This window comes from Podarcis cretensis (genome assembly GCF_951804945.1).
Source record: "Podarcis cretensis genome assembly, chromosome: 5".
Taxonomy (NCBI): domain Eukaryota; kingdom Metazoa; phylum Chordata; class Lepidosauria; order Squamata; family Lacertidae; genus Podarcis; species Podarcis cretensis.
Genome location: NC_137174.1, coordinates 97,662,438 through 97,690,420, shown reverse-complemented (window position 1 = coordinate 97,690,420; position 27,983 = coordinate 97,662,438). Strand labels below are relative to the sequence as shown.

Sequence of the window (27,983 nt, the reverse complement as noted above, 5' to 3'; positions counted from 1 at the left end):
AAGGCACAGGAAGGAACTGGCCTGGCTGAAAGCAGGAAAGTGAGACAAAAGTTTAGGCAGAGCCTAAAAAAGAGTGAGAAGAAGACAATGGAAAGAAGCAATGGAAGAGGAGAAACAGTTGGGGGCAGAGAGAAAGCACTCTTAAAAAGTGAGGACTGGAGCCATAAGCCTTCGAACTGGTTTGATGACCGCACCATTGCACATTTCCTGTTGCCAGCAGCAGTTGTGAAACTCCCCAGGGTGGGGTCTGGTGAAGGGAGGAATCTGGGTGCCACTAATGATGGTTTGCAGCTGTCCAAGTGTCCAAAGGTCTCCCTGGGTTTAGTCTTATAAGTCACAGAGCTTCCTGAAATCTCTCCCACTCGCCCTCAAAGAGCTCCGCTCCATTTGCAGCAATGTGGCTCTCCGGACTGGCTCTCTGCCTGGGGCTGGCATTTGCCGGTGCCATCATCCCAGGTAATGTGGCAGGGTTGTGAGGCTTGCGTCTGCCCATCATCCACTCTACTGGGTTGGTACCAGAGCTTAGGGAGATGGACATGGCCAGGGTGCAGAAAGATTAGGGTGTTCGGGTCATGCCCAGGATCTCCTGTGGTGTCCTCAGAATGGGCAGGTTGGATGTATCAAGAGAAATCTCTCCAGCTGGGCTTGGTGAGGAAAGTTGCCCCACTTGAATTATTGCCTGGTGTGTACTGTGAAGTTCAGGGGCACTGAGCGATTTTGGAGTGGGTCTCTTTTGTTGCAGTTCCCACCTGCTATGGAAACCCCTGAAACATGACCCAAAGTCATTGAAATACATCAGAGTGGACTCACCTTCCTTGTACGTTTGGATGGCCATCTGTCACGGATGCTTTAGCTGGGAGTTGGACACTGAGGTCCAGCTCCGAGGGCCTAGTGGCGGTTCCCTCCCTGCAAAAAGTGAGGTTACAGGGAACCAGGCAGAGGGCCTTCTTGGTAGTGGCACCCGCCCTGTGGAACGCCCTCCCAGCAGATGTCGAGGAAATAAACAACTATCTGAATTTTAGAAGACATCTGAAGTCAGTCCTGTTTAGTAAAGTTTTTAATGTTTGATGTTTTATTGTGTTTTTAAAATTCTGTTGGGAGCCACCTAGAGTAGCTGAGGAAACCCAGCCAGATGGATGGGGTAGTAATAATAATAATAATAATAAACAATTATTATTATTAGATGACCCTCTGGGTCCCAAGTCTACAGTCCTATGATTCAATGAATTTCTGTGATCACTGTATACAGATCAGCATATTTCACCCCTTCCGATAAAACATAAAGGACTGTTCTGTTTTCTTATTAAATTATTCTTCCATCAGTTCCCTTCCCCAATCAGTATGTGCAATGTGGAACTGTCTTTCATGTCGTTTATCTGGTCGTTCCTTAATAGTAGTGATACACTTGGCTTCTCTCCAATATGTTGCATATCAAGTTCCACTTGTCGAGGGTTTACAGATAAATAATTTCCTTATCAGATACTGGGATATTCTGCTGAATGTCTGTTGAAAAAGAGGATGGGCTCTAAAATTGAAGCAACAAGGTGTTTATCTATTGTAACTTGCATTTTCAACTTCAAACCAATATGTCTGTGTTACTGAGCATATCTACGGAGCATGGGGGGTGGAAACTTATTTTATTTTAAATTTCCATACTGCCCTTCGGTTGAGAAAGTCTCAGGGCAGTGTGCCAAAATAATAATAATAGTGAATATATTAACACTGCAAAATAAAACTGCGGAAGTACCTATTAAAATTGGGGGAGGCGACACTCTTGCACCAATGGTTCTGACTCAGAACAAGACAGCTTCCTATGTTTAAAAATATGTCTCTCTAATTACTACGCACAGCTAAAACAGCTTATGTTTCTACCTTTCTGTCTAAGAGTTCTTACTTTGGAATTATGCTCCCAGCCACAGAAATAACTGAGACAATTGCACATTCCTTCCTTGCTTTCTCCTGCCTCACATCCCCTCAGGTGTATTGAATTTTGAATTGTAAGCTCCTTGGGGCAGGGGCCTCTTGTACTCTGCACCTTGTAAGTGTCATGTGCACTGATTTCACTGGATAAGTGATAAAGAAAGCCAATTAAATTTCACTCTCTATAATCATCCTAAAACAGACACTTGTTTTGGCTGCCAGGAAAAACATCTTGATTGTAATAAAATTTATCAAGGTTCAGTAGTGATTGCCTGGATGAATCAGTCCAAAGTCTACGGCCCCATTTGGAGCAGGTGTTTGAAGTTGAAATAAGCAAGTTCTATACCTGGAGCAAGTTCTCCATTCACTGTGTTTGTTTTTAGTATTTGGTTGGAAGAAAAATGTACGTATGGTAAAATAAAAAGGAGAATTCCCTGGTTGCCTAGATCAAGGCTTGGGGCAAGTACCCTTTGGTGAGAGAGCCCCAGCAGAAATTTAAAATCACAAAACAAGCAGCAAAGTAAAGCGTGGAAATGTAGGCTGCTCGACCTTTAAAATATCCCCTTCTAAAGTTGCTTCCAAAGTTCCTCTTCCCTTAGCATAGAAAGAGACCACACATTTGGTAAGTTAAAAATGGTTTACTTACAAACTCTTCAAAGGTCAGATTCACGTGCTTTTCCATACAGCAGCAAGAAAACACAGGCAGTATAGCTTTGGTTCCAAAATGGTAAATGATTCTCAATTATTTGTACAGAAACACAAAGATGGCTTGCTGAAGCCACACAGTCAAAGCTTGGAGCATCCAGCTTAGACCTCTTTACTGGTAGGGTTTGTATGGTGGAAGAGTAGGAAGTGGGAGAACAGAGTTTGGTAAACCAAGGTGAGGGGAAGCGTTCAAGCTAAGCCTGGCAGGACAGCTTACTCTATGGTCTTAACCCCTTCATGCAATAATGAGACTAGAGCATGTTGGTTATATGAGGCTGATTTATCCCACACTGTTCATTCCTGGTTCTCCAGGCCTCAACACTCCTCTTTTTATGGGGATTTGATACGCAATCTCTCCCTCACCAGTTAATTGCAGGTTGCATGTGATTATTAAGGTTGCTTCCAGGCTGCCAGTATTTTGCAGGAGGAATACGAGCACATACTAGAATCATAGAATCATAGAGTTGGAAGAGACCACAAGGGCCATCGAGTCCAACCCCCTGCCAAGCAGGAAACACCATCAGAGCACTCCTGACATATGGTTGTCAAGCCTCTGCTTAAAGACCTCCAAAGAAGGAGACTCCACCACACTCCTTGGCAGCAAATTCCACTGTCGAAAAGCTCTTACTGTCAGGAAGTTCTTCCTAATGTTTAGGTGGAATCTTCTTTCTTGTAGTTTGGAACCATTGCTCCGTGTCCGCTTCTCTGGAGCAGCAGAAAACAACCTTTCTCCCTCCTCTATGTGACATCCTTTTATATATTTGAGCATGGCTATCATATCACCCCTTAACCTCCTCTTCTCCAGGCTAAACATGCCCAGCTCCCTTAGCCGTTCCTCATAAGGCATCGTTTCCAGGCCTTTGACCATTTTGGTTGCCCTCCTCTGGACACGTTCCAGTTTGTCAGTGTCCTTCTTGAACTGTGGTGCCTAGAACTGGACACAGTACTCCAGGTGAGGTCTGACCAGAGCAGAATACAGTGGCACTATTACTTCCCTTGATCTAGATGCTATACTCCTATTGATGCAGCCCAGAATTGCATTGGCTTTTTTAGCTGCCACGTCACACTAGACATTAAGGTCTGTGCAGTTAAAGTGACTCTGCTTTCCTAGGGCAACAAATCCACTTTTTAAACAACAGCAAACTTTGTGCAGTTTGGAAACTGACGAGCAAGCAGGTGTGCTGAAAAGTGTGTGGTCAACAAACGTTGATCCAGTTCTGGGCACCACAGTTTAAGAATGATATTGACAATCTGGAATGTGTGCAGAGGAGGGCAACCAAGATGAACAAGGATCTGGAAATCAAGCCATATGAGGAGCAGTTGAGGGAACTGGGTATGTTCTGTCCGGATATGAGGAGTCTGAGAGGAGATATGGTAGCCATTTTCAAATATCTAAAGGGCTGTCACATGGAAGACGGAACCAGAGGGTAGGACCCCAACCAATGGATTTAAATTGCAAAGAGGAGATTCCGACTAAACATCAGGAAGAACTTTCTGACAGTAAGAGCTGCTTGACAGTGGAACAGACCCCCTTGGAAGGTGGTGGACTCTCCTTTGGCGATTTTAAGCATATGTTGAATGGCCATCACTTGTGGATGATCTAGCTGGGATTAGTGTATTGCAGGGGGTTGGACTAGATGACCCTCAGGAATCCCCTCCAATTCTATGATTTTATGCTTCTATGAATGGGAAGGTATATATCCTCCCTGCAGACAAATCAATACTAACCAATCTATCCTTCATGTAGTCTTTGTGGAAGCAGATCAGGATGAAGTTCGATAAACCAGTCATCTGGAGGAGCCATAAGAAAGGTTTGCACTGCCTGTTTGCCACCCCTAATTCCTGGTTGTTGTTTTCTGTTCCTCAAGCTCAAGAGGAGAAGCCCTCCTTCTGGAACCAGCAGGCTCTGAAGGCCATCGAGCAAGCCCTGAGTCTCCGTCCCCGGCACTACAAAGCTAAGAACCTCATCCTGTTCCTGGGAGATGGTAAGTGGGCAAAACGCTTGGGCTGCGCTCCCTTGTCTGTGTAACATGAGCGAGAATAAATTCTTCTCTCTGTGCATGCAGAACTAAGCGCACACAGAACAATGTGAGCCCCAGTGTAGAACCAAGTCAGCACTCCCAAGACCAGGCTTCCCGAACCTGATGCTTTGCTGATGTTGTTGGGCTCCAAAATGCCTGGAGGGCACCAGGTTGGGAACAGTGGTGTAGCATGAGTTTCCAGATCCCGGGGCAACACGGAAGGAGAGAAACAGACAGAGTACGCTTGCGCATTCAACTGCCTAATGCAGTGATTGCCAAACTTGGCCCTCCAGCTGTTTTGGGACTACATTTCCCATCATCCCTGACCACTGGTCCTGTTAGCTAGGGATGATGGGAAGTGTAGGCCCAAAACAGCTGGAGGGCCAAGTTTGGCTATCACTGGCCTAATGGCTTCTGTGTCACCCAGGAGATCATAGCCACAGAGATAAGAAAAGAAAAATCATTCCGTTGTCTGGAGAGGTCACTTCCTGGTTCTAAGAGAAGCTGTTTTCAATGGAGCCCAGTGACAGAAGCACGCAGCTGTATTGAGGCAGCACCAGGTGTTGGGATTTTGCGCCCCTAACAATTTTGTGCCCAGGGCAACTGCTCCGTGGCCTCCCCCCCCACATGTTACGCCACTGGTTGGGAAGGCTGCGTAGTCAAACAAGCTCCTTTCCCCGAGCCTTGCATTTCCAAGAACCAGCCCCAAGGATGCAGAAGCTCGCTTTCCTCCTCTAGTTTATGTTTGATGCTGATAAACCGATTTGGACAGGAGTCCTATATCAAGGGAAACGCTATCGGTGCATTAATGGCTCTCATTAACTGGCATTAAATCTTCAGAAGGTGTGTGCCATAATGATTTGCTGGTAGTGTTGTCAATAGTCTTCTTTGGACTCTTGACGTTCTTGACGTGCACAATTCAAGGAAACTCTGGTTCCAAAGTCAGGAAGGAAACAATTCCAGAGGCTGTGAAGATTATGGGAACTGATGGTTATGCAAATTAAGTGAGATAAATTAATAACGTAAGAAGATCAGGCCAAAGTCCCACCTATTTCAACAATCATTTCTCACACTGGCCAACCTATGGCAAGCAGGCCATGAGTGCAACGTCAATGTGTCACTCTTTTTTTATAATAATAATTTTTATTAATTTTCAAGTACAATCCAATAATAGCCTCATTATAACAATACCAAAGTATAATACGATTACTAATACCAATCATTCAAATACCGAATTATATAATTTAGCTTCCGGCACCCCCACCCCGCATGCTAGAATTGATGGTTTGATTATTTTCTTTATTTTTGTGTTCCAAAATCTTATTAATTTCAGTTTCATATCGGTCAAAGTAATAATCTCTTATACAACAACTGCAATATTAATATCTTCTATTTGTATTGACACATTAAGCGATTTATAGTGAGGCACTCTAACTATAACCTTGTTCTTCCTGTGTGTGGCAATTATTCTGTCCGTGGTGTTTTTTCCTGTCCTTGTAAAATGTTATGTCTATCTTTTCCTGTTTGTTGCTGTTATCTGTCATGCCTTGGGTGAAGCTGATATCCCATTATCGTTTCAGAAATTTCTCCGTTGCTCTGTCCCGTGCTTTGTTGTTTTGCAACTTTAACAACAGCTGTAAGAAATCACTCTGTCCCAATAAATAGCCTGTCACTCATGTTCCCCAGCTTTGTTTCCTGTGAATTTGCTAAGGAGAGGCTGCAGGGTCAGGCCAAAGTCCCATCTGGTACAGTATCTTGTTCTCACTATGGTCAGCAACACACTCCAATGGGGAGCCTGCAGTCAGAACCTGAGTGCAACCTCTTTGCCTCTGGTCAAAAACTGGGGTGCAAGCAGTGGTGGACCTACATTTGGGGCCTCCTGAACTGTCACAGGGGCCCCTTCACAGCCAGCAATGAGCTCTGGGTAACCTCTGTCATCTTCTTCAATTGGGTTGTTCCATGACAGATCTCCACAAATTTTCTACGAGTTTGCGTTTTTGGGATCCGCCTGAGGACTTGAGCGGACTCATCGTTATTCCTCTTTGTTATGACCTCTGTTTAAAATATTCAAATATATAAAAGGATGTCACATAGAGGAGGGAGAAAGGTTGTTTTCTGCTGCTCCAGAGAAGCGGACATGGAGCAATGGTTCCAAACTACAAGAAAGAAGATTCCACCTAAACATTAGGAAGAACTTCCTGACAGTAAGAGCTGTTCGACAGTGGAATTTGCTGCCAAGGAGTGTGGTGGAGTCTCCTTCTTTGGAGGACTTTAAGCAGAGGCTTGACAACCATATGTCAGGAGTGCTCTGGTGGTGTTTCCTGTTTGGCAGGGGGTTGGACTCAATGGCCCTTGTGGTCTCTTCCAACTCTATGATTCTATGATTCTAAAAGGGGAGGGATGCATCAGCCGCAGCAGAACTGCCAGCTTAAACGCAACACTCCACCTTTACAACAGCTGTGCTTCTGAGTCTCAAACCTTGGGATTGTTGAAATATATACCAAAAACAAAGCAATCAATTTGAGTCATGCAACTCAAATTGGGGACATTAGTAAAAACACCAAACCCCAGCATTTTGAATGTGTTATGCAACACCAGATGGCAATGAAGAGCAAAAAAGAAATTCTTTGTGATTTTCCATAGTAGTTTCTTTCTTTTGGTATAACGGTTTAATTTCTGCCTTATTTATAGCATTTTATTCCTGTGTATAGATCCACCCTGGGTCTACTAGACCCAACTTTTGTAAGCAATGTAGACTAAAGCTGTTTCTGGGGGCTCTCTGGGATTGGGGGCCTTGGGGTATAAGCTTTATTAGTTTCATAGTTGATCCAAAGCACCAATCCCTCTTTCAAACCATCTTTCCTTCTGCTGCCTTAAGCTGGGTTATTTTTTGTTTTGGTGAAGTCAGGGAGTGTGAAATAGATGTCGTTTCTCTGGGAGGAAACTGCTCTGGGAACACTGTGTACTATGAAGCAGGATCCCATGGGCTGCAAACCTTCTCATTCTGTCTCCTTGTCAGGCATGGGCCTCCCCACTATCACCGCCACCCGAATCCTGAAGGGAGAGATGAAGAACCAGCTGAGCCCCCAGTTGCCTCTGGCGATGGACGCCTTCCCTTATGTGGCTCTTTCCAAGGTGCCTTCCATCGACGCTTGTCCCTGCAGTTCGGGGTGGGGGGGTGGGACAAATGGCTTTCTGGGAATCGTGCCTTCCTTTCCGCTGAGAAGGTTCTTTTTCTCTACTTGAGGCCAATCAGGCAGTAATTCAGCAGGTGAAGCCTGTACTGACTGCACCTTCTTTGGGCAAGGCTCATAGCTCAAGCTCACACCTTGCATGCATGCAACTGCCAAGTGCAGTCTTAACATAGCTGTCAACTTACAGATTTGAAAATAAGGGACCAGCAGCCTTGAAAATAAGGGATCAGGAGCCAAAATAAGGGATTTTCCCAGCACAGGTATGTTCAACTTCTGAGCCCCTCCGAGCCAAAGGCAGGAAGCCCAGCCAGCAGCCAAACGAAGCCTCAAGCGGTGGTTCCCACAGCGCAGCAACCCGGCAAAGGGGATGCAGCAAGGGAAACCACCGTCGCCTCTCCGCTGGGAAGCGCTGAGCAAAGGCGAGTCCCCAGGCAACGCGGCCGATTTGATCGGCACAAGGCATGCAAGCTCCACCCCCCAGTCATTCTTAGACTCCTTATTGGGTGAGCAACGCAGCCAAGCAACACAGTTGGAGCCTCCCTCCTCCCTGGCCGGCAAGGAGGGAGGGAGAGGAGCTGCTTCCTTTGAAACCTGGGAAATTTAAGGGACATCATCAATAAGGGACAGCAGCAGGACACGGCGCTGGGATAAGGGACTTTCCCGCCAAATAAGGGACGGTTGACAGCTATGAGTCTTAAGCAAGTTGGTTTGGGGAGCATTGCTGGAAGAGGCGGCAGAGAGCCAGTAAAGGACCTGTGGCAGCTATATCACATTTTCCCATTCATTGGCCATGGAAAAGCATTACATGATTGAATTTTCACCTGCTGTCAAATGTTGTCTGCAATGACTGGTAACCTCTCTCCAGGGGTTGAGAGAGGGGTTCTTTACTGGAGATGCTGAGGATGGAAGCTGGGACCTTCCTCCTCCTGCAAAGCAGATTCTCTGTCACTGAGCTACAGCCTTAGTCAAGGTGTGGTTGAGGAACCACAGAGAACCCACTATCAGTGCAAGTGGGGCAAGTGTGGGAGACATTTCCCTTGGGTGTTCAAGTGCGAGACTCACACCCAATTCCTAATTAGATTGTATTCAGTAATGCATTACCAGACGGAGTCCTAAGAGTCTGCCAGAGCTTACCAGTGCACACACACTATATAGTGGTACCTCGGGTTAAGTACTTAATTCGTTCTGGAGGTCCGTTCTTAACCTGAAACTGTTCTTAACCTGAAGCACCACTTTAGCTAATGGGGCCTCCTGCTGCTGCTGCGCCTCCAGAGCCCGATTTCTGTTCTTATCCTGAAGCAAAGTTCTTAACCTGAAGCACTCTTTCTGGGTTAGCGGAGTCTGTAACCTGAAGCGTATGTAACCTGAAACATATGTAACCCGAGGTACCACTGGTAGTGGAAAAACATGTCACCTTGGCTGTCTCATCCTCTTCCAACCACCTTACGGCCCCCCCATCACCCCACAATTTCTCATCCTGGAAAAACTTACTCAAACCACTTTTTCAAACTCTACGTGCAAAGCCCTCCATGCACCTTATCTCAGTTGTTTTTCACTTTGATGGTCAGCTGTTAGCTTCCAGCCATGTGGTTTTGCCATGTTCTGGCGTACGTGACACTGTTCTCGTTGACAGAAATGCCACGTCACAAGCAATTTTCTCACGTCCTGTTCACGGGCTGCGGGAAACGGCTGCCTATCGTTCCCTTACCCCAACAGTAGGGCCGGCCTCCCAACAGCTCATTGGAGGGTGTGAGAGGGCAGCCTTTAAGCTTCTCCTTTGGTTTCAGCAGACGTACAACGTGGACCGGCAAGTGCCCGACAGTGCTGGCACCGCCACCGCCTACCTCTGTGGGGTGAAGGGCAACTACAAAACTATTGGGCTGAACGCAGCTGCCCGAGTTAGCCAGTGTAACACGACAGCTGGCAACGAAGTCGTGTCTGTGATGCAGAGAGCCCGTGCAGCTGGTAAGATGGAGGGCACAGATGGAGAAACATAGTCTCATTCACATGAGGGGTGGGATTAAAGCACTTTTATTTCCTCACAAAGAACCCTGGGAACTGTAGCTACTAGCGGGCGCTGGGAGTAAACTACAGTTCCCAGGATTCTTTGGGGGAAGCCATGTGCCTTCAATGTATTTTGTGTCCAACACCCGGCCTGCTAGGTCTTCTTGATGCTTTAAGATAAATGTTTTGAGTCATGATAAGGCCCCTGGGTCAGAGCCTTCTTGGGCCTGGAGGTGGAGCAGATAAGTTTGTGGCAGATCCATTTGCCCAAGACGTACAGCTAAAAAGAACATCAGAGGAAGTGGGGTTCAGGGGTTGATGGAATCAATTTGCCACCCCATGGTGGTTGGCAACCATTTTTGTAGCCATCTGGGTGGTTTGTCTGACTAAAGCTCTCCGATGCTTGTAAGGAGTCACAACACCTCCAGGCCACCAGGGGGCAGCACCCCAACACTTGGTTACAGAAATGTATTGTGTGTGTGCCCCCCCCCCCAACTTAAGGTAAAGGTAAAGGGACCCCTGACCATTAGGTCCAGTCGTGGCCGACTCTGGGGTCATCTCGCTTTATTAGCCGAGGGAGCCGGCGTACAGCTTCTGGGTCCTGTGGCCAGCATGACTAAGCCACTTCTGGCAAACCAGAGCAGTGCACGGAAACGCCGTTTACCTTCCCGCCAGAGCGGTACCTATTTATCTACTTGCACTTTGACGTGCTTTCGAACTGCTAGGTGGGCAGGAGCAGGGACTGAGCAACGGGAGCTCATCCTGTTACGGGGATTCAAATCGCCGACCTTCTGATCGGCAAGTCCTAGGCTCTGTGGTTTAACCCACAGCGCCACCCGCGTCCCTCCCCCCCCAACTTAGTTACGTCTTATTGGGCTCAGGGTTTGCCCTCACACTTGCAAACCCTTAATCCCAGAGATGTAGATGGTAAGCATGGTCCTTTCATACTTAGGGGAGGCACTCAGTACATGCCCAGAAGCATTGTCTTCTCCTTCCTCCAGGTTTCTGATCAAAGATGAAACCCCAGTTCAATGAGGATCTCTTGCCTGGCCCAGACAGTCCCTCTTGCAGACAATCTCTCTCTCTCTCTCTCTCTCTCTCTCTCTCTCTCTCTCTCTCTCTCTCTCTCTCTCCAATTTCAGGAAAGTCTGTGGGGATTGTGACCACCACGCGAGTCCAGCATGCATCGCCCTCTGGGAATTATGCCCACGTGGTGAACCGGAACTGGTACTCGGACGCCGACATGCCCGCCTCAGCAATTTCAGAAGGCTGCAAGGACATCGCTCAGCAACTTGTTAAAAACGTCAACCTGACGGTGGGTTGTGGAGAGGGGCAGCAAACCTCCTCCTTTCTGGGCTTGCAATCCACTCCTGCCCTCTCTGCTCTGTTATCCTGCTTAGGGTAAGCTGTGGGGCAGCTTTTGCCAGCCTTGTGTCCTCTCCCCACTTGCGACTCCCTGCAGCTGTAACACTGCATTCTTCCTTCCTGCCTGGGCGTCTCCCTCTTCCCCATCACGCTTCAAAGCTGTCCACACATTCTGAAATTACATTTTGTACTTTTGTAACTTAGATAGTAGTTATAAACCTGCCCCTCCATTTTTCTGCCATAACTGCTGCTTCAAGGCTTAGATTATGTAAGAAAATACTACTTTTACTTCTTCACAAAACAATGTTGTTTTAAAGGGGAGACACCAGGGAAACCCACCCTGTCTTAAAAAAGCATCCTGGATTATTGCTTCCAGAAGGTTAAATCAACCTTGTTTTAGCTTCCATGTTTAAGCTGCAAAACATGGTATTCTGTTGATCTCACCCACTCGAGCAAGGAAGGATAATAACTATATCATATATCCTCTCCAAGTGCCTGTGTAAATCCATTCCTACAGCGCACCTCTTGAGGTGTCCTTGCCCTGGGTCCTTTCAAACCTGGGAAATCTCCTGCCAAGATGGCTCCCCTGAGTGCTTGCTTTCACTTGTGTGCACATTCACACAACCCTTCGTACGATGTGTGACTTTCTTGACAGGTGATCCTGGGTGGCGGTCGAAAGTACATGACTCCAGCGGGCACTCAGGACCCCGAGTACAACACCAACTCCAGCAAGGGCATTCGCCAGGATGGCAAGAATCTCATCACAGAGTGGCTTAACTCCTCGCCGGTAAGTTTATCGCACCAAAATGCTTTTGCTTTCAGAATTGTGGACTTGACACGAGGATGGTGTAATAAGCAGAAATCTGCCCTTATTCCCTTATGGGGGGACACAAGAGCCCTTATAGAGTCCTTCGTAGGTTCTCCAGGAGAAAAGAACAGAGGCCAACAAGAGAATACTGAGAAGCAAAGCAGCTCGTAAGCCTGATCTTTATTGAACTGTTGCAACAGGGTGCTCCCCTCACACGCAGGAAAGGAGGAGGACCTCGAACAAAGGTGTGCCCGCCCTTATAAAAGGTAAAGGTACCCCTGCCCATACGGGCCAGTCTTGACAGACTCTGGGGTTGTGCGCCCATCTCACTTAAGAGGCCAGGGGCCAGCGCTGTCCGGAGACACTTCCGGGTCACGTGGCCAGCGTGACATCGCTGCTCTGGCGAGCCAGAGCCGCACACGGAAACGCCGTTTACCTTCCCGCTGGTAAGCGGTCCCTATTTATCTACTTGCACCCGGAGGTGCTTTCGAACTGCTAGGTTGGCAGGCGCTGGGACCGAGCAGCGGGAGCGCACCCCGCCGCAGGGATTCGAACCGCCGACCTTTCGATCGGCAAGCCCTAGGCGCTGAGGCTTTAACCCACAGCGCCACCTGCGTCTGTGCCCGCCCTTATATAGACATTTTAAATTGCCTGCCTTGGAGTCCAGAAACATCATACCTACACCACAGAAGGGGTGTAGCTCAAGATCAACCCCCCCCCCAGACACATCATACCTACATCACAGAAAGGGCGGTCTACAACAGAAATTTGAGTTGTTTATCTCCTGTCTGGCAGGTTACCTGTTAATGCTTACCCTGGGGAGCCTGGCCAGTCCTTTGTAGTAACAAATACCTAGTTCCTGAGCCAGGCCACAGGTTCACCCCATTCATACACAGATATACCCTTAAGACAGGATTTGTGAAGGAAAAGACCATTTTCCTTTGACCTTGCAGAGAAAACATTTGGTCAGATTGGGAGCTAAAATGGCTCCAGGACTGCCCTCCTGCAGCGCTGCTTCAGGCATGTGGTTCACATATTTATGTACTGTACATGTTTGCTTGGTACATTTATGAACATTTATTTTATATATAAGACCTTAATTTATTTATTTCAATGGGAAGCAGGTGTGTACGTGTTGTGCAACATCATTTGCAATGTACTTTGGCTGTGCACACATTGTACACCTATGGAGCACGTTTCCCCTCGCAAAGATTTTCGAGCACCATAGGGTTACAATTCTCAGCAGCCCTTATGAAATTGCAGCTCATGCAATTCTTTGAAGGATAAAATGTCTCTGATGTTTTAGCTGAGATTCCTGCATGACCCTCGAGGTCCCTTCCAACTATGATTCTATGAGATAAGAGGTCAATGCTGGGTGTGTCCAAAGGGGGTCTTGTTATTTAGTCTGTGGGTCTCATTGGGCCACACAGCCAGCCATCAGGGGAGGGACTGCAGCTCAGAAGAAGATTTGTGCTCATGCTTAAATTCAAAAGATGCCGGGTTCAAATCTTGGCACCTCCAGTTAAAAGGAGCACATGACAGTGAGCTCTTTCTGCTTCAGCGTTTGGAGAGCGGCTGCCAGTCCCGTGGGGAGAATTTCCCCTTGTGGGCTCAAGTATGGAAGCTCACACCCAATTCCCAACTAGTCAGACTTTATTCAGCAATGCATTTCTGGACGGAGTTCTAACATTCTGCGAGAGCTTGGAATGCTCTCTGTGTGGGAAAAATATATGTAACCTTTGCTATTTCATTCTCTCCCCACCCACCTTCTGCCACCCCGTCACCCCACGATCTCTCATTCACCCACAATCCTTGGAAACACTTACTCAGCTCAATCTTTTTTACTGTATGCGCAGAACCCTCCTTGTGCCTTATCTGGAGCTGTTTTTCACTTCAACAGCCAGCCATTAGGGAACTCCAAAAGTGGCTCTTACCAGTCTTCTGGTCAGGTCATGTTTCTGCATAAGTGATGCTGGCCTAACTGATAATGGGTTTAACAAAAATCCCACCTCATAGAGGGGACAGTATTGGTGTAGACAGGCAAATATTCTTCAAAAGGAAAGACATTTTAATCTGTGGTGGATATGGCAAGCTACGTTGGGCCTGAAAGGCGTAGAAAATATCCCCTCAGTTCTTTGTGTTTCTTCCTAGGGCACCAAGTACATCTGGAACCGAACACAGCTGCTGAGTGCTGCAGACGACCCAGCTGTGAGCCGCCTCATGGGTAATGGGTTCAAATCCCCATTTGCCTCCCAGTTTCTTCATCCATGGTGTCTTAGGCAGCTTACAGCTTTAAAGCACATTATTTCCCTCAAAGGGTTATGGGCAATGTAGTTCACCCCTCACAGAGTGACAATTCACAGCAACCCTTAACAAACTACAGTGCCCAGAATTCTTTGAGAAAAAGAATATGCTTTGAATGTGCTTCAAAGGCACACACAGCCTTATTCAGCCCTGTCTTGAAATGCATATCACTCACCGCACTTCCCAGTTGCAGCGATTAGAAGCGTTTTTCTCAGAATGCGTTTAAGACCAGTTTATACACACAGGAGAATCAAGCAGAAATCCTGGACCGAACTGCTTTGGGCTGCAGATTTCCCTGTGTCTCTCTTCACGTGTGAATGTTTCCTCATGTGGGGAGTGAGGGAAGCCCCATGACATGTGTAAAATTCTAGGAGTGAGGGTTTTGTGGCACAGCCTTCAGAGCAGCACTTCTCTCCTCTCACCAGTCCCACTGCACACAAAATGGTACCTTCTGGGAAAAGCTGTAACCCTGGGGTGGGGAGCCATTTTCAGCCCCAGAGACAAGCTGCTGGGGCCTGTCAATCACCTGACAAACTCAGAGCTCCCGAGGGCTCCTTTGCAGCCATCTCTTTACCTGCCCCACACCTGGCTTCACATATGATGCCCAGGTGGATGTGGCTTGGAGAAACTGTTCCGTTGAGAGTCTGTCAAGTGGGACTGTTATGGCGTCCAGTCCGCTTCCACTGCGCCAACCTGCTTCTCCCGGATACAGCAGAGAATCTTGCGCAGTGGTGTGCCTGTGTGGAAGGAATCTCAGCCATGCAGTAAAACTCTCGTACAACGGCTTCCTCTATTCTATGAAGCGTTCATTGTACAGCAGCAGAATGACAACTGCCAGGGGAAAGCGAAGACACAATGCTTCTCCTGTCGCAGCCAAAACAGAAAGTAAAAACGTTCACATAACAAAGATGCGAACACACCCCAGTGACAGGACGTCATTCCCCTTGAGCTGTTAATCCTGTAAGCTCTGGGTATCCTCACAAAAGCAGTCTCACAGGTCAAAACAGGACCCTGGATAGTTCTTATTTAGGCCAAGAGGCAGAAGGTTCCCCACCTCTGCTGTAGCATTTGGTTCTGCCAGATTGTGTGAACTGTGGCTTGGAGTGGGCTAGGAACGCATTCTTTTTTCTGACAAATCCTCTGTCTTGGGCTGGTTGGATGCAGAGGAATGGTGGGAGGAACCAGCTAGGGAATCCCCAAGGGCAGAAGACTCAGAACCCGGGGAGTGGTGGTGGGATGACACTGAGTGGACAGACGGAGAAGAGGGAGAGGAGTGGGAAGAGGAGGTGTCGGAAGCTGAAGAGGTAACAGGGCTCAGTGAGCTGGGAGAGTCTGTGGCAGAGAGAAGTCTAGAATCAGAGGCAGAGGCTGAAGCAGAAGAGGCCAAGAGGCAGAGATGAGTCAGGCTGCTGAAGAGTCCCAGGTGTCTCCTACTCGTCCTGGGACAAGCTCCCCTCTTGCCTGGTCTCCCAGAACTAGGAGAGGCATGAAAAGGGCGGAGGAGAAAATAGCGTCACAGAGGTGAAGTCTCTTTTTTTTTATATTAATTTTTATTGATTTTTCAAACAAGTAATAAAAACTCAACAGAACAGACAAAAGAAAAACAAAAAACAGATAAGGCACATAACAATTAAACCCATGTAACTTTAAATTCCTCATTTCATACCCTTCTTTCTTTTGACTTCCCCATGACTCCCCTTCCTTGCATCCTTGTTTAATGATTCTTTAGCAACCCTTAGGTCCATTGTCTTAATTCCCTTTCTTAAAATTTCCTTTAATTTTTTTAGTTACTGCTGCAATTCTTTACCTCTTACCCCCTGACATCTTAACATTCCTCAATTTTACAATTGTTTTTAAGATATATTTTAAATTTCTTCCAGTCCTCCTCCACTGTCTCTTTCCCCTGGTCATGGATTCTGCCCGTCATCTCGGCCAGTCCCATAAAGTCGATCACCTTTGTTTGCCATTCTTCCAGAGTAGGTAGTTCTTGCATCTTCCAATACTTTGCCAGTAGAATTCTTGCTGCTGTAGTGGCATACATAAAGAAAATCCTGTCCTTCTTTAGCACCGATTGGCCAACCATGCCCAAGAGAAAAGCCTCTGGTTTCTTAGGAAAAGTCCACTTAAGAACCTTCTTAATTTCATTGTAGATCATTTCCCAGAAAGCTTTAACCTTTGGGCAGGTCCACCAAAGGTGGTAAAAAGTGCCTTCAGTCTCATTGCATTTCCAACACTTATTGTTAGGCAAATGGTAAATTTTTGCAAGCTTGACTGGGGTCATGTACCACCGATAGATCATTTTCATAATATTTTCTTTTAGAGCATTACATGCAGTAAATTTAATACCGGTGGTCCATAACTGTTCCCAGTCAGCAAACATAATACCATGACCAATATCTTGTGCCCATTTAATCATTGCTGATTTCACCGTTTCATCCTGTGTATTCCATTTCAACAGCAAGTTGTACATTTTCGATAAATTCTTAGTATTGGATTCCAACAATTCTATTTCTAATTTTGACCTCTCTTTCTGGAATCCTATTTTCCTGTCTTGTTTAAATGTCTCATTTATCTGATGATAGTGCAACCAATCTCGAACCTTGGGCTTTAGTTTCTCATAACTCTGAAGTTTAACCCTTTCACCATCATATTCTAGGATTTCATAATATTTTGGCCATTTAGAGTCCATATTAAGCTTTTTTACTTCCCTAGCTTCCATTGGTGACACCCACCTAGGGGTTTTACTTTCCAACAAATCTTTATATCTAGTCCAAACATTATACAATGCTTTCCTTACAATATGGTTTTTAAAGCTTTTGTACACCTTTGCCTTGTCGTACCATAAGTATGCCTGCCAACCAAAACTATTGTCATACCCTTCCAGATCCAAAATGTCGGTGTTCTCAAGAAGTAGCCAGTGTTTCAAGCAGCAGAAAGCTGCTGATTCATAATAAAGTCTTAAGTCCGGCAGGGCAAACCCCCCTCTATCCTTTGCATCAGTTAAAATCTTAAATTTAATTCTGGGCTTTTTGCCCTGCCAGACAAATTTTGATATGTCTTTCTGCCACTTCTTGAAACAGTCCATCTTGTCCAAAATCTGCAACGTCTGGAATAAAAACAGCATTCTAGGCAATACATTCATCTTAATAGTAGCAATTCGGCCTAACAAGGAAAGTTTCAACCTTGACCATATTTCCAGATCCTTCTTTACTTCTGACCAACTTTTTTCATAATTATCCTTAAATAAGTTCACATTCTTGGATGTTAAGTTTATCCCCAGGTATTTTACCCTTTTTGTTATTTCCAAGCCTGTTTCATTCTGAAAACTCTCTCTTTCTTCCATTGTTAAATTTTTTTCCAACACTTTCGTTTTTTGTTTGTTCAATTTAAAACCTGCTACTCGACCAAATATTTCAATTAATTCTAATACTCTTTTAGTACTAGTGTCTGGCTGTTGCAAAGTCAATACTAGGTCGTCTGCAAATGCTCTTAGTTTGTAATGTCTAACTCCGACCTGAACTCCTTTAACCAACTGGTCCTTTCTAATCATATTTAACAAAACCTCCAGGACTGATATAAAAAGCAAAGGGGATATTGGGCATCCCTGCCGTGTACCTTTTTCTATGGATATTTCTTCTGTTACCACATTGTTTACAATTAACTTAGCTTTTTGTTTAGAATATATTGCACCTATACCGTTTTCAAAACCTTGGCCTACCCCCATCCCTTGGAGATTCTTTTTCATAAAAATCCAACAGATATTGTCAAAGGCTTTCTCCGCGTCCACAAAAATCAAGACTGCCTTCCTATTAATGTCAACGTCTAACAACTCCAAAATGTCTATAATGTTCCTCACATTATCTGACATATGTCTCCCTGGGAGAAAGCCTGTTTGGTCCTTATGAATCTCCTCTATCAGCACTCTTTTCAATCTTTTTGCCAAAATGTCTGCAAAAATTTTGTAATCCACATTGAGTAAAGATATAGGGCGGTAGTTTCTGACCTGGTTCTTCTCAGTCTCTGTTTTCGGTATAAGTGAGATGAAAGCCTCTTTCCACGATTCAGGTGCCTTTTTCCCCATCAGAATTTCATTGCAAACTTCCTTCAGTGGTTGTATCAACCATTCTTTCAGCATTTTGTAGTATTTAGCCGTCAGGCCATCTGGTCCTGGTGATTTTCCCAATTTCATATTTTGGATGGCACCCTCTATTTCTTGTTCTGTTATTTCCTCATTTAAGATCCTTTTACTTTGTTCTGGAATTTTTGGTAAACCGTATTTGCTGATGAATTCTTCTATTTCTTGTTCATTAATTGGCCCTTGTGCATACAATTTCTTGAAAGAACTTTGAAAACAATTATTTATCTCATTAGGTTTGTGGATAATTTTTCCGTCCATTTCTAGACTTGTCACGGTGTTCATTTTCTGCCTTTTTTTCAATTGCCATGACAGAAGTTTCCCACATTTATCCGCTGATTCGAAAGTTCTTTGTCTCATTTGCTTTATCTTCCATTCTATCTGTTGGTTCATGAGCTCCATATACTGCATCTGATAGAACTTTATTTCTCTCAAAATCTCATGGGACTTTGGTTTGGACCTCAATTTCTTCTCTCCTTCTTTTATTTTTTCTAAGATTTTTTCTTTCCTCTCGTTTTGTTTCTTCCTCTTTATAGAATTCTGTTGAATTAGGAAACCTCGCATCACGGCTTTGCTTGCGTCCCAAATTGTTCTTTTCTCCACATCTGTTTTCCTGTTTATCTCAAAATAATCTTTTAATGTTTTAAGGGCCTTCTTGTAAATCTCTTCATCTCTAAATAGGGTGTCATTCATTCTCCATCTAAAGGATCCAGTTGTTGTTAGTTTCATCTCCATCTTCACAGCATTATGGTCGGAGCAAGTTTTTGGGCAGATTTCTACTTTTTTTGTTCTTGACGCCAGACTACTAGAAATCCAAATTTGGTCTATTCTTGTCCATGTCATTTTTGCCTCGGAGAAGAAAGTTCCCTCTCTCTCTAGAGGATTCCTTGTTCTCCAAATGTCAATCAAGTCCATAGTTTCAGTCATTTCAAAAAAGATCTTTGGTAGTCTCCCTTCTTTTGAGATCACTTGTCTCTGTGCTTTATCCATGTTTGTTGAGACAACTCCATTCATATCTCCCATCATTACGATTTTATAGTCTATAAAGTCAACTAGTGTCTCATGCAGCTTCTTAAAGAATTCAGCCTTCCCCTCATTTGGGGCATATACTCCAACAATCAGAATCTTTTCTCCTTGAATTTGTATTTCAATTGCCAGGTATCTTCCTTGTTCGTCTTTAAATATCAATTTTGGAACCAATTTTTCCTTTGCATAGATCACCACACCTCTTTTCTTCACTTTGTCTGATGAGATAAATTCTTGACCAAGCCTCTTATTTATCAATAATTTCCTGTGTATCCTGGCAATATGGGTTTCTTGCAAACATATTACATCTAATTGTTCTCTCTTCAAAATGTGAAAAACTTGTCGTCTTTTCCGAGGAAGGTTCAAGCCGTTACAATTCCAGCTAAGAAGTTGCAGAGACATTTTGTGTTTAAGTACCTGTTCCTCCAACTGCTCCAAGCTTCTGTTCTTCCTCCGATGGTAGTGGTAAAAGTCCAAATGATAAATTTGCTATATCAGGTGGTTCTTTCTCCTCTACAGTTCCTTTCTGCAGGTCCTCCACGTATCTCTCCAGGAACTGTTCTTTATCCTGAATTGTTTTTATTTTGATCTTCTTTCCTTTAAAGTTGAAGGACAGTCCTTGTGGGAACTCCCATCTGAATGGTATGGTATTCTTCTTCAGCAGGTCAACTAAATTTTTATAGAGGGTTCTCACCTCTAAGATGTACTTGGGGATGTCTTTAAAGATCTGTATTTGACTGTTTTGGATCACCAGTGGCTTTTGATAATGTAGGTTCAGTATTTTATCTCTTTCTTCCTTTGATCTCAGTGTAATTAGACAATCCCTTGGCTTCTTGTCCTGCCTCCTGCCCAGTCGAAAGGCTGTTGTTATCTCAAATTCGTCTTCTTCGGCCCATTCCTCTTGCCAGAAAGATATAAAGTTCTCTGTAAGGAATTCCACAAGGTTGTCCCCTTCCCCTTCAGGAACCAGTCTTAATTTTAAGTTTTTCTCTTTCCTCTGAAGTTCCAGTAAAGAGAGGGCTGCATCATGCTCATTCACTTTTTTAATGATAGGCCCAAACTTTTCCCTTGTCTCCTCAGCAGTAATTTTTGCACTTTCTGCAATCTTTCGTGTTTCAGAGCTCTCCTGGATTAATCTATTTATAGAATCTGTATTAGACGTTACGCTGGCTGTATTAACATCCAATCTTGTTGTCAATTCTGTTAATTTTTTGGAGTTCTCTGTCGACAGCTTTGTCAGTGCTTCCAGAGATTGATTTATTTTAAGGAGTGCCTGTGTCATAGGATCCATAGAAGCTGCTGTTTTTTCCTGTGCAGCTGGTGCAGTTCCTGATATTGAGCCCCTTTTCTTCTGAGATTGTTTTGCTTTAAGCCTTGTTACTATCTCTTCTGTTGGGCCACTCATATCCTCAAGGTCGTTCTCACAAAAATAGTTTCCAAGTGGAAAATCCCACTGTTACTTTTCCAAATGCAACAATTTCACTTGAAACCCTCTAGAGGGAGCATTCAATTGTATCCAAATGGCAAGGAAAAACAAAGGAGCAAGAAAGTATAACAGTAGCCAGTAATTTTCAATGTCCAAACTGTAAACTCTCTGTCTTTCTATGTAGCCAAAATGCAACAGGGTAGTCTAAAGTCCAGTAACTTTGTTACAAACAAACCCCCACTTTGAAAAGTTTAAAATGACAGTTCACATCCTGGTGTCTTGTTTGGGCAGCCCGACCTGGGGGGTTTGGCAGTGGAAGGTCTTATTTTCCCGGTAATTTTTCAGCAGGTTAACAATGTCCCAATCCCTTCCCCCCTTCTCCTGCCTATCGGGGGGGAAGTTTAAGTCCGATGTCAGTTTGACAGCTTAAAAAAAAAGAAGAATTCCCTTCAAATGCAGCTTGGTTTTTCGTTGCTTTGTTACTCATGCAGCTCCGGGGAGGCAGACTTCCTTAATTTATGCCTTTCCCGTTTTCAGCCAAATTTCTAATTTTAGTGTCCCGTCAATTTTTCAGTCTTACTCACGGGTGTTGTAGTCAGTTTCCAGTTACAGGAAGGAATCGGCGCTCTCCGTTCATGGCGACGCGGCTTCACTCCGCTAGCTGGGTGATGACTCTCAGCACCGCGCTTACCCTGATGCCGCTCAGAAGCCTTTAAAAAGGCTCCTTCACAGTGCCGGGGGGCGCAAAAGGTGCCCACCGAATCTCCTTTGTTCACAGGCTCCGCGCCTGTGATTTTAGGGGTCCCCCGCTCGCCGTAGCGGGTAAGACCCGAACTAGCGAAGCAGTCCTGCCTCGGAGCTCGAGGCTCGGACCGCCATTAAACGCTGGCGCCGACCGGAAGTCCTCAGAGGTGAAGTCTCAGATTGCTTGGGGAAAACCCTGGAGAGGACTTAGACAACTGTAGGAAGGCAGGAGCCTTCAGTCTTGGCAACTGCTTCATGGGGGCCAGACCCACGGGGACGAGCTGCTGTGCTCATTAGGCCTGACACTCAGCCAAGTCTGCAGAGACCATGTTATTGCTAATAAAGACATAACTCCAACTTTGAATGGTGTGATTTACTGCCAGCTGACTCTTGGACTTCCTCTCACGCTTCACGCCTCAAAACAGTCCTTTCTCCCATGATGCACTTAGAACAGGCTGTTGTTCTCTCTTTTATCCCCAGGCCTCTTTGAACCTGGCGACATGAAATACGAGCTGGTCCGCAACGATCAGACTGACCCATCTCTGGCGGAGATGACTGAGGTCGCCTTAAAGATCCTCAGCCGCAACCCCGAGGGATTCTACCTCTTTGTTGAAGATAAGTTGGGGCATCTTCTGGGCTGCGCTGACCAGGGTTTGGGTAGAAAGCAGACTGGGATCTTGTAGTTAAAAATTTGTAAACAGCTCACTGAAAGGGGGATCCATTAACTGGGGTGATTGCAGGTGCTTTCCCTGATCTCTCTCCTTCTAAGTCGCCCTTTTCTCCGCACGAGGCAAGATTGACCTGGGACACCACAACGGCATTGCCAAGCAGGCTCTCACCGAGGCGGTGGAGTTCGACAAAGCTGTCCAGCGGGCAGGGGAGCTGACGCAAGAAGCCGACACCTTGACCGTGGTGACCGCTGACCATTCCCACGTGTTTGGCTTTGGTGGCTACACGCTGAGAGGCTCCTCCATCTTTGGTATGGGGCTGGCGAGGAACCCGTCGGTTCTGGTTCTGGTGGGCTCAGCTGGAAGTGTGTGGGGGGGGGGAAGGGCTGTAGATCAGGGTTAGAGCACCTGCCTTGAATGTAGAAGGTCCTGTAGGATCTTCACATAGGACTGAGGAAGCCCATTCTGAAGCCCTGGAGAGCCACTGCCTGCCAGTGCAGACAGTGCAGGGCTATATGGACCATTGGCCTGACTTAGGATTGTAGAATTGGAAGGGACCCTGAGAGTCATCTAGTCCAGTCCTCTGCAGTGGGGATATCTCAGCTAAAGCATCCACAACAGATGGTCATCTAATCTCTGCTTTAAAACCTCAAAGGAAACAGAGCCCACAACCTCCCAAGGGAGTCTGTTCCACTGTTGGTCGGCTCCTCATGTCAGAAAGTTCTTCCTGATGTTTAGTCGGAATCTCCTTTCTTGTAACTTGAAGGCCATTGGTTCAATTCCTACCCTCCAGAGCAGGAGAAAATAAGCTTGCTCTGCCTTCCATGTGACAGCCCTTGAGATATTTGTAGATGGCTCTCAGATCTCCTCTCAGCCTCCTCTTTTCCAGGCTAAACATAAGGCAGCTATCTATTTTCCAAAGGTCTTCAGAACTGTGGTCCAAACCACAGCCGCTGGAAGAATATGGTGGTAACAATGCAGTGAGGATGCACAGCCTCTTGGGCTGCGTCCAGAAAGGGCCATGGCTTAGAGAGCAAAGCCTGTGTTTCGCCTGCCAAAGGTCCCAGGTTCAATACCTCCCATCCCCAGTTAGAAGAAAAAAAAGATGTTTTCTAGTAGAGTTGAGAAATACTTCTGCTGTGGATCTTGGAGAGCTTCTGCTGCTCAGAGTAGAGTATTGAACTAGATGAACTAACAGGCTGAGTGGCCCTCCAGGGATAAAATCATAAAATCGTCAAGTTGGAAGGGACCCCCGAGGGTCATCTAGCCCAACCCCCGGCAATGCAGGAATCTTAGCTAAAGCATCCATGACAGACAGCCACCCAACCTCTGCTTTAAAATCTCCAAGGAAGGAGAGTCCACAAGTTCTGTCTGGCCCTCGTCACCACCCTCTCCTTGGGTCATGCCTTTCACTGGCTCTGCTTCACACCATGGGTGTTTTCGCCTGGCTGGAATGTGCCCTTGAACCCAGACCATGCCTCTCGCTTGTCTGGATGGGGTTTAGGGAGGGGCGTGTGGGAGTGTGTGTAGAAAGCAGCCTCCCACACAAAGGCAGAACGGGCATGCCCTGCTCCGCCCACTTTTGCCCTTGGCCCCACTGGAATTCGGCCCTTGGGAGCTTGCCCAGAAAGGAAACCGGCCCTTGGCCTGGAAAGAAGATTCCTCACTGTCCACTACGCTCCCTTCACAGGCTTGGCCCCTGAATTAGCAGCAGACAGGAAGGCGTACACATCCATTGTGTATGGGAACGGGCCAGGCTACCAGATCACCAGCCAGGGCCGCCCCAATTTGACCGAAGAAGAGAGCGGTAAGAGGGATGGCGCTGCTGAATTGGGGAGGCCTGGGGATGGGGTGGCTGGACAGGGTGTGTGGTCAACATTCAAGGCTAGTTTGACTCTATGGCAGGGATTCCAAGGCCACAGCACACGTGGCCCAAGAGTGTTAATTGAGACGGCGGTGCTTGTGGTGTTTAACCCTCCCTACGCCATTTTCCGGGACAGGGGTAGCGCTGTGGGTTAAACCACAGAGCCTAGGACTTGCCGATCAGAAGGTCGGTGGTTTGTATCCCTGCAACGGGGTGAGCTTCCGTTGCTTGGTCCGTGCTCCTGCCAACCTAGCAGTTCGAAAGCATGTCAAAGTGCAAGTAGATAAATAGCTACCACTCTGGCGGGAAGGTAAACGGCATTTTCGTGCGCTGCTCTGGTTCGCCAGAAGCGGCTTAGTCATGCTGGCCACATGACCCGGAAGCTGTACGCTGGCTCCCTCAGTCAATAAAGCGAGATGAGCGCCGCAACCCCAGAGTCGGCCACGGGGTCCCTTTACCTTTATGCCATTTTCCAGATCTGAGGTTCAAACGCCTCCACCCACTTATCGTTGCACCAATCCACGTTAAACACTTAACCCTCCACTCCATACTTACTTTAAAGTAACACCCACCCAGGATAAATAATTAAGGATAAATTAAGAGGTATGAATTTGCTGAACCATTTTTTAATTGGAATACAAAAAAGGGAGGTGTGAGGAAGTCAGGAAAATAAGTTAATGAATGGTGAGAAATTAAAAAGAGGGACTTTTTATTTCTCTTTTTTCTTTTTTTCCTTCTTTTTCTTTATGTTAAATTTAAATTTTTGCATTTTTGTGTTTTTGTATCTCTCTTGCGTTTTTTTTGTTTATTGTCTTGTAACTTTCTTTTTGTTAAAACTTAATAAAATATCATTTAAAAAATAAATAAATAAAGTAACGCCCACCCATTCCCCGAAACTAAGGGAGATCCTGTTATTGATCTTCCACATTATGTGTGGCCTAGACCCTAAGCCTGTCCAGTGTCCTTCGCAGTCATAGGCAGTAATGCTTCTGAAAACCAGTTGCTGGAAACTGGCATTTCCACCAGGCATCTGGTTGGCCTCTGTGAGGGGCCCTTGGCCTGATCCAGCGGCCCCTTCTTATGCTCTTTCATTCCTTTCCGTAGAGCGTGACGACTACCACCAGCAAGCTGCGGTGCCCCTTGACTCGGAAACCCATGGGGGCGAGGACGTGGCCATCTTGGCAAAGGGCCCCATGGCTCACCTATTCCATGGGGTGCAGGAGCAGACGTTTGTTGCCCATGTCATGGCCTACGCTGCTGGCATAGAACCATACCAGGAGAATGGCCTGGACTTTAACTCTGCCAGGTTGACAAAGCCCACTTTGGTGACTCTTCTCTTGGCCTCCTTGCTCCTTTGGGCCTGTTAATCCTCCCCTGGACAACAACTCGATACATCTCTCTCCTCTTTCTCTCCTCTGGCCATCGCTTCCATCTCTGATGCCACATAGAATACACCCTCAAGAGCTTTGCTTCTTAAGCTAAACAAGTGTTCTCCATCCTGCCGAAGGCTGAATCAATGAATGTCTTCCATCTTGTTCCACCAAAAGTGGGGCTGGCAGTTCCAGTCACGGTGTGAACATGCAGGAGCACATGCAGGGGTATCCCTTATTTTAAGGAAACATGAATTCCACTTCTGACACCAGTGTTGCGCACTACCCCCCAATCTCTGAGCAGTGTGAGATTCCAGTGATTCCAGCTGCTTAGGAGTCAGAATGAGGAACAGTGGAGACTGTGGTGCCTCAAAAGAGGGTGACATGCTCAACTTCAGACCTTAGAGCTGCTCTCCTACCTAGACCTGAAGAGTGGGTGGTAGTGCACGAAAGGCATGCTGCCATGAATGCCACAGGGAGACCATGCCCAGCTTCTAGAATGCCAAGCGATGCTCAAACCCTCCAGTGCCCCAATCCCCCCTTTCTCTCGTAATCATTGTTACTAGCATTGATAGGTAGAGGCTGGAGCAGTGTGTGTGTGTGTGTGGTGTGTGTGTGTGTGTGTGTTGTGCAGTTTGAAAGGAGAGGTTCCTTGGGCAGTTGACAGGCTCCTTCCCATCAGCTGATTCTCCACTCCATGCCAGTCATCATGGAGATGTGACGTGATGCTTCCTAACCCAACCATCACACTTCCACCTGGATTTGCCATGTCTGACTGGGAACGGTCTCTTAAATAACCACCTGTGCTCCAGATCAGGACTGCAAGGGAGCTGCCGGGGACCATGATGAGGAGGGCTGCACTGAGGAAGAATGGTGGGAGCTACCCCCTCCCCTTTATCCTGAATCTTCCCAGGAGCAGGAGGACAGTATAGATGTGGAACATTGGTTTGCAGAGGGGCTTAGTTCAGAAGGCAGAAGCTGGGAAATACTGGATGGGGAACAGCTAGCAGAAGAAACACTAGAAGAGAGAGAGTTAACAGATTCACGGTCTCTGGATAGTATCCACCCCCTTCCCCCAAAGTCCCGGAGAACTCAGAAAATGTCAGAACAGAAAACACAGAGGCTCCAAGCTCAGATTACAAGATGTAGGAGTGATGTAGATTAATAGGGACGGATCAGGGAGTGAACTTAATTGGGAGCACCGCCATTCTGGTCAGCGGCTTTTTTTTTACCCTTGTTGTGTTTATTAAAGAAACTAACTGGTAAGAATTCTCTTTTGTTTGATCTGCTCATTTACGGCCATGGGGGAGGAAGCGGATTCCCCGAAGCCTGACAGGAGCACAGAGATCGGCTGTTTTGGTTTCTGATTGGCTGCACCTCCATCTTGGAATTCTTCCTCCCAGAGAATCAACCACTTCTGAGCCCAAGCATCTTCTGGAAGTGACATAAGTGATAAGGCTATCCGTGGCCACTAACTGGCTGTGTCCTGTCTCCACTGCTGGAGGGAGCAATTTGTTGCATACCAGTTGCTGGAAACCAGAGGAGGGGAGAGTGCTATTGGGCTCAGGTCCAATGCTGGACTAGACAGACCTGATCCTGCGTGCTCTTCTGATGTTCCTAAGCAAGACATTTTAATTCAATTCTGCTAATTCATTAAATTAAATTGAAGGATGAGGTAGCATAGCTACCAGGTTGGCGTCTCCTCCAAGCCCTTGGGAAAGGGAGGGTTGCAAGAAGCCCAGTGAATAAATCACACCCCTTTGCCCATGCAGACAAAACAGCTCTGGCCTTTTAATTCAACATGATCAGCAGCAGAAAAATACAGCGCAACATTTTCTGTACAAAGAGCCACTTAGCCCTACAGCCCAGACAGCGCCACCTGCTGGCTAGGAGTGTGTGTGGAGGGTTTGGGAGGTTGGGGTGGGGCGGCGGGGGGGCGGTTGGCCACACAGCTGACCATGCCAACCTGCCTCCAGACTCTCACTGTTTTGCAGACAGGAGTCGATCGCGTATCGGCAAACTCAGGTTGCATTTGGGCTGGCCTCCTTCCACAATGAATCTGTCCCCCCCCCTCCATCAAAATATATATATATAAATTTGACCTTTTTTGTAGCAAGGGGAAATGTGCTGGAAAGTATGGGATAGCAATCGCTTGACGCGATCCTGTATAACCTCCCCGCAAACAGATCAAAATAAAGGCTCGACAGAACGGGGTTCCGTATAACCTCCCCACGACTTTTGTGTAGGCAGATCAGGATGAGTGCTTGCCTAGAAAAGACCCTGGTCCTCCCCCCTCCCCAAATATCTACCATACATGCCCTGCATTCCCTGGTGTGCTTTTGCTCGGGGAAGAAGGGGGCAGGTGGCGCATGGCATGCCTGGGTGGGCAGCCTGGGGCATGTGGCTGTCCCTGAGCCACAGCTGCCCCT

At 46.4% G+C, this 27,983-nt stretch overlaps 1 protein-coding gene across 1 annotated transcript; it reads left to right on the top strand.

Moving 5' to 3' along the window:
• Nucleotides 1-202: 202 nt before the first annotated feature.
• On the top strand, nucleotides 203-26,823 carry ALPI (alkaline phosphatase, intestinal). Its single transcript, XM_079978018.1, has 11 exons — nucleotides 203-456; nucleotides 4,494-4,610; nucleotides 7,666-7,781; nucleotides 9,631-9,805; nucleotides 10,987-11,159; nucleotides 11,865-11,996; nucleotides 14,169-14,241; nucleotides 22,133-22,267; nucleotides 22,440-22,631; nucleotides 24,011-24,127; nucleotides 25,289-26,823. Exons 1-11 carry the CDS (start codon nucleotides 396-398, stop codon nucleotides 25,549-25,551), a joined length of 1,554 nt encoding a protein of 517 aa, XP_079834144.1. The 5' UTR covers nucleotides 203-395; the 3' UTR covers nucleotides 25,552-26,823.
• The last annotated feature ends 1,160 nt before the right edge of the window (nucleotides 26,824-27,983 follow it).

What these genes read in the sequence shown, in the direction of transcription:
- ALPI (XM_079978018.1), top strand. Translation starts at nt 396, where the DNA reads ATGTGGCTCTCCGGACTGGCTCTCTGCCTGGGGCTGGCATTTGCCGGT. An exon ending in TTAAAAACGTCAACCTGACG is followed by an intron (nt 11,160 to 11,864) that starts GTGGGTTGTGGA and finishes CTTTCTTGACAG; the next exon opens with GTGATCCTGGGTGGCGGTCG. An exon ending in AGTGGCTTAACTCCTCGCCG is followed by an intron (nt 11,997 to 14,168) that starts GTAAGTTTATCG and finishes GTTTCTTCCTAG; the next exon opens with GGCACCAAGTACATCTGGAA.